Source organism: Halyomorpha halys, unplaced genomic scaffold, assembly GCF_000696795.3.
Source record: "Halyomorpha halys isolate HHAL.00 unplaced genomic scaffold, Hhal_1.1 Scaffold24.1, whole genome shotgun sequence".
NCBI classification, from domain to species: Eukaryota; Metazoa; Arthropoda; class Insecta; order Hemiptera; family Pentatomidae; genus Halyomorpha; species Halyomorpha halys.
Genome location: NW_027107648.1, coordinates 519,898 through 526,400, shown reverse-complemented (window position 1 = coordinate 526,400; position 6,503 = coordinate 519,898). Strand labels below are relative to the sequence as shown.

The 6,503-nt window shown below is 28.6% G+C and overlaps 1 protein-coding gene across 1 annotated transcript in view; it reads left to right on the top strand.

Moving 5' to 3' along the window:
* The first annotated feature begins 296 nt into the window (after nucleotides 1-296).
* The window catches only part of LOC106682443 (adult-specific cuticular protein ACP-20), an 11,052-nt gene continuing 4,845 nt past the window's right edge, over nucleotides 297-6,503 (top strand). Inside the window, exon 1 of the mRNA XM_014423301.1 lies at nucleotides 297-370. Within this exon, the coding sequence (XP_014278787.1) occupies nucleotides 353-370 (18 nt within the window). The 5' untranslated portion in view covers nucleotides 297-352. The remainder of the gene's footprint in view (nucleotides 371-6,503) is intronic.

Genomic DNA, 6,503 nt, shown 5'->3' with positions numbered 1-6,503 from the left:
TCAAACAAGAATATATTAATAAAAATTAATCTAATTTTGATTTACTTAATAAATTATTTTTTAAGTTATATTTCGACTTAAAATTATCGTGTCGCTTATAAACAAAGGAACTGGGTCATGTTTTGATATAATAATTCACATTCTGACATTTCCTATTCTTGATTGGACATTATGATTTTCTCGCCAATTTCTTCGAACAATGATATCGTATAATTTATATAATTCGTGTTGTAGCAACTGGGCAATGTTTACGAATCGTGGAGTGGGGCTGTCCTTGCAGGTGAGAGGTGCTCACTATATATACCTTCTGCGGCGGCACAGCCAGCATCGACTCCAGCGTCCAGTCAGCAACATGAACACCATTCCACAGGTACGTTCTACAACTCTAAGGCTAGGGTTCCATAAAAGCAGGAAATTATTTATCAAACAACATTTTCTTTTATATGAAGAAAATTTAATTTTTCGTTTTCGAAACAATGGAATACAAGAAATTATATTTAAAATTAATTTTATGACTTGTAACAAGCGAAAAATACACTATTTACGATTATCTTAAAAAAAAAAAAAAGTTATTTAATTTTCATGCCCATTGCAAACTCTCTTTATATATATAAAAATCATTTGTATTATTATTTTATTGAAAAAAGGTATACAATTTTGAAAAAAATTGGATTACAAATTTAAGCTACTCTTAAATTTATCTCTTTATTTTATTAGTAACCTAATTACCCTCATTACTATGATTCCCAGTCAAAAAATAAATAATAAATACAAAAAAAAAAAAAATTCAGATGATAGAAACTAAAATAAAACAAATTTTTATCCATTTTTTTCAAGTCGATTTCCTCCGAATATATATTTTTTAAAATTTTTTATCGATGAAAAAAAATGATTAGTTTAATAACAACATAAATGAAAATTAATTTTAAAAGTTTTATAAATATTTTATAAAAATATTAATATTATAAATTTGAAATACAATATAGGTATAGGTTATCTATCTACATAAAGGTATAGGTTAATCTGGTATTATTTCATTTAGTAAATTAGGTAGAAAGGTTCTGATTATTTATTTATTATATTCGAAAATTTTAGAAATTGAACATTACTTTCAAATTGTCTATAGTAACTTGCCTGTAATATTTCGTCTCATACTATGCTTTAGGAAATCTTTTTCATTTATTATACTGTCTTGATTTATGGTAGATTCACATTTCCTGGCGTTTAAACCATTTATTTGCGTTAATGCAACATAGTTTTAGACTGTTGGGCATAATTTGGTTACAGTTCAAGCTAATAGCTGAAATTGCCATAGATGCAATATTTATTCATGAATAAGTTTCATTTATAAAATGAATTAAGTAAGTTTTTATCCATTTTTTTCAAGTCGATTTCCTCCGAATATATATTTTAAAAATTTTTTTTATCGATGAAAAAAAAATATATAAGCCACTTTTTTATAAACTCCAAGGACATTGGTTCTAATCCGGCTGTGGCAGATAATTACATTCTGTTTCACTGTAGCCGTGAGTCAGCCCTGTGGGTTCGGTAGTCGAGTGTGATTCTGACCAAACCACTTCCTTGCACAACTGTTGTTCTAGTAAAAGTATTTCCTTACGAAGCACTACTCACCACTAACTCTTCGTGGATTGTAACAGTATAGATTTAATTTAATATATATATAATTTCACAAACCATATATTTTAAAATGCTCAAAATAACTTTCGACGATCTTCTACTCCAATGCCTTATACCTGATTATATAAACAAAGGGAGCGACAAAACAAAAAAACTGCGAACCTATTTCGGTTTAGTCCCCACACATTTTCACTTTAAATGAGTTTAAACTCTCGGAATAATTGGATACTTCTTTTTTTTAAATTTTTGTTTTAGATTTTGTAGCACTATACCTAGTTTCAATATTGTTACATATATTGTTACTTAATCTAAAAATAGCTGAATGTTTGATAATTTTTTTTTTTCTGTTGGCAGTAATATTTGTGAGTTTTAAATTTTTAATATTTTATGTGCAATCTAAAAGGATCGATTCCATTTTTGTAACCCTAAAACGCCATCATCGAAAACATGTGCATAAAAAATATTTTCACCCATATATAGAGATCAAGTTTAGGCGACTGGATAAAAAGTTAATACTACAGAAAAATCGTCACAAAATCCGCCGTTTAAAATAAATAAAATTGTCAATTGTTAAAAATATATTTTAAAATAATTTAATTATATATTCAATGGATTATTTTGATAAAACTGTTAGAGAATAATACTAGATAAATTACTCAGAATAATTATGTTAGCACTATAATAGCTAACGCCTTAAACGTAGAATTCTGACCCGCAAGACCGAAGAGATTTGTTGTTTATCAGGTTTCAGTTTCATTCTTCAATACACTGGCAATAACAAAAGCGATTTTTTAAAAATTATTATAACTTATCCTTTATATAACTACTTTTTTTAATGATTAATTTAATAACAACACAAATTAAAATTAATTTTAAAAGTTTTATAAATATTTCATAAAGATACTATTATTATAAATTTGAAATACAATATTTCTATCTATATAAAGGTATAGGTTAATCTGGTATTATTTCATTTAATAAATTAGGTCGAAAGGTTCTGATTATTTATAATATTTAAAATTTTTAGAAATTGACCATTACTTCCCAATTTTCTAAAGTAACTTGTCTGTAATATATCGTCTCATACTACGATTTGGGAAATTTATTATACTGTCTTGATTCATGGTAGATTTCCTAGCGTTTACACCATATTTTTGCGTTAATACAAGAATAGTTTTAGAAAATGTTGGACAAAATTTAGCTAAAGTTGAAACTGTCATAGATACGATATTTATTTATCAATGATTCATTCATGAATAAGGGTCGTATCTTTGGCAATTTTAGCTATTAGTTTTAACTGTGGCTAATTTTGGCTCATCCCTGTTTTTAGAATAGTTCCCAACTCTTTTTTTAGGTAGGTGAGCTCATGTTTAAGGTATCGATATTTTTGTGTATTCCGAAAAATAAAATCTGAAAATTAGGGAAGACGATAATTATAAACAAAAAATGTTTATTTTTCTGTTGTTATAGAAGTTCGTATTTAATTGTTTCTCGAGGTGGAAATAACAAATATAAATTTTGTTCATGCAAAGAGTAAAACTGTTTAACAAAAGATAACGACGCAGGCATACGATTCATGAGAAGTCAACCCATGAAAATTCAGGGATACAGTACTTAGTAAGAAAGTAAGCAAGAAATACATTTGGAGGTGATTTGGTCAGAATCTCACTTGACCGCAAGGATTTTTACCCAATTAAGGGTGCCAACTTTATGAGGCTGGGTGAACCCTGAAGGACTTCTGAACCCACAGGGTTCGTTCACGGCTGCAGTAACATAATAAATAATTATCTACCACAATTCCAACCCAAGTTCTTGGAGTTAGTACCTCAGTGCCTTACTACTGTGTGCCTATTCCTAATAATAAAATATAAAAGTTGCTATGTTAATCAAAGTATTTTTTTTTCATTTTGATAGTTTTATGAAGTTTTCAAAAACTTTCTGATTATTTAGTCATTGTTTCCGAAAATCTTAGAAACTAAACATTACTTCACAAATTTCTAAAATAACTTGTCTGTAATATTCCGTCTCATCCTACAATTTAGGAAATCTTTTAAATCGATGGTTCCATGAGCCAATCAACTTTCAAAAAAAAATTTGTCATCAACGTTTACGTTTCGAACCATCAACTCCAAAGGGAGATGATTCGACGAAGACGCTCTTCAGCTTTCATCCCATTAACCCAGTCATGAAGTGAAATATCTTTGTCCGTCGAAAGTTGTAAGATTTCTCGTATGTTATTCAGGAACTCCTTGACTTTGATGGACAGGTCCCATTCGTAACCTTCGTGGACGTCTTGGCGAATACAGGATAAAAAAAATATATACCAAACTTTCGGAGATTTGACAATTTTTTGTTTTTAATTATGATTAAATATTTTATAATTCCTAGCCTGTTTGGCTTTATACCACCTTGTATATTTTTCTAAACCTTAAATTCTGGTAGTTTTCGAAAGTTAAAAATTGAATTTTCCGTTCTAAACATTGATATATTGATATAAAACTAAATTTTTCTTTGATGTATTTGTATCATAACTACATTTCTATATTTGTAATTTAACACTGTACTGCTGCAGAAATCGATCGTTGAATATTCATGCCGATGCTCAGTTTTAGTTAATTTTTCAATGTTGCTCGATATAAATAATTTTTTTTTCTAACACTGTTTTACTCTTCAGTAAGTATTTTAAACCTCGGCTTAGTTATGAAAGTTGAGAGTAAGAATTTCAATTTAATTATTTTTGGTGGTTTGTCCTCTCTTCTGCAGAGATTTTAAACTCCGTCCTCATACATTGGCCAATACTCGTAAACTAATCTATAAATTTGGTTTAAAGAAATATTTGAAAAATTTAAATACACTTTTTGGTTAGAATAGTATTTTTTTGTTTTATTTTTTAATTTGTTTCTGCACAATCTAAAGTGATTATTTTAATTCATGAGAATGATTTACTTTAAAATTAATCGAGGTGTAAATAAAAAATCGATTTTTATTCACGCGATACCTCAGAATTTAACTAATTTTTTTAAAATTTATATCTTTGAAACAACTTATTTCAAGACCCAGATTGACGGTGGGACGTTTTCTGATCCCTAGCAAAGATAATTGCTCTGGAGATGCTCCATTTCTAGATCCTTGAATTTGTCTCAGTCCTCATCAATGCGTTCTACTTTACGAAATCATCGCAGTCTTCGGTGATAGGTTTGGGTGAAAGAAAGAAAAGAAATCTGGCTAGAAACTCATTAGATTTTCATGAAAGAAAGGTATTTCCTAGTTTCCCTAAACTCATAAAACTAAAGCTCAAGAATGAGTAACAATCAGTCTTTTTTATCTCTTTATTTTTTTTTTATTTTAGGCATCACCCACTTATAGGTCATTATTGCTTTTATTTCCGAAAATTGTATTAATCATTATTGTCTTAATTTCTGGATTGAAATGTATAATAACTCCTCCCCGTTCCAATAATCCAATGTCGTAAGCCAACCAAGTTTACAACCTTCATTGGACCCCTCACCTAACCTTATAATGCCAAAAGGCAATCCAAGGTATCCTTCATACCCAGCTATACATATGGTATACCTCCTATATGTACGTACTAAATACATAAAAATACGTACATATAGGAGGTATGTATTATATATTATTGTATTTTGCATTTAAATGAAATATAAAGAGGTTTTGAAAATAAAAAAAAAACTAAAATCTTTACAGGAGGGTACGAAAAATAAAAAATAATAACTATTGAAAAATGGGATGTTGTGGTAAAATTTGATTAAATTTTATTGTAAAGTTTTGAATGATTAAGAGATTCAAAAAGTTTACTCACAGTCTGTTTGTTATCCTGCAAAATTGAATGGAGGTCTATTGGTAATTCATTTAAAGATTTGAGGGAATCCCATGCATGGCATTCATTCAAAGTGTGTCAGTAGTAAGTTACGTTTCCTCTTTAACCAAAAGTCAAACAGTCTGAAGAGTCGTCTTTAACCAAGAGCAGGATTAAAGATAAGGAAGTCCTCCAGAATGGAGATGTGACTCATCAAATCATTTTCAGCACAAATTTAGGTTATAAACAACACACTAGTAAAAATCATGAATTTATTAAATATTTGCAAAATAAACAAAAATTTAATAACAAAAAATTAAATACAGTGTAATCTCGGTTATCCGAACTAATTGCTACAGGGAGGGGAGGGGGTGTTCGGATTACTGAAAGTATTGTGAAAAAATTACCACTCTCTTTCTCTCTTTCCATTAAACTTTCGTAAGGAACTATGTGTCTATAACATCGCCGGTCACTAGCTGTATTTCAAGAGGTTTCACTTTTTGTTTTATTTTATATCCTCAGTAATTCTAAGTGCTAATTTAATTTGTTTAAATTATAATATTATTCATTTATAAGTGAAAAAATATATAAATAATAAAATACTCTTTTTATGGATTTATTTAAAACATAATAAAAAAAAATGAGTATACAAAAAATGTATTTATAATTTCGACAAAATAAATTGTAAACACTTTCATAGGAATAAGATTACCACATCTCGAAACTACGCAAAAATTTTCTCAGTGATTTCAATAACTTGCCTATTAGATCGGGGTGTTAAAAATGCTCTTTATACTTATGCATTTTTATTTGATGACAAAACTGGTATTTTCTGTTGAGTTTGATAAAAAAAGTAACTTTTTTTTACGCCAGTTCGGATAACTGGAGTGTTTGGATTACCGAGATTATTGTATTTAAAATATATACTTTTTGATTAGGATGATAATAAATGACTTCTTTAAAGAATATTTGAGGTGTAGATAGTTGACCGTAGATTAATGCTTGAAGAAGTTTGTCGGGGGGTGCGGTCAGCAAAGAACAACATAAA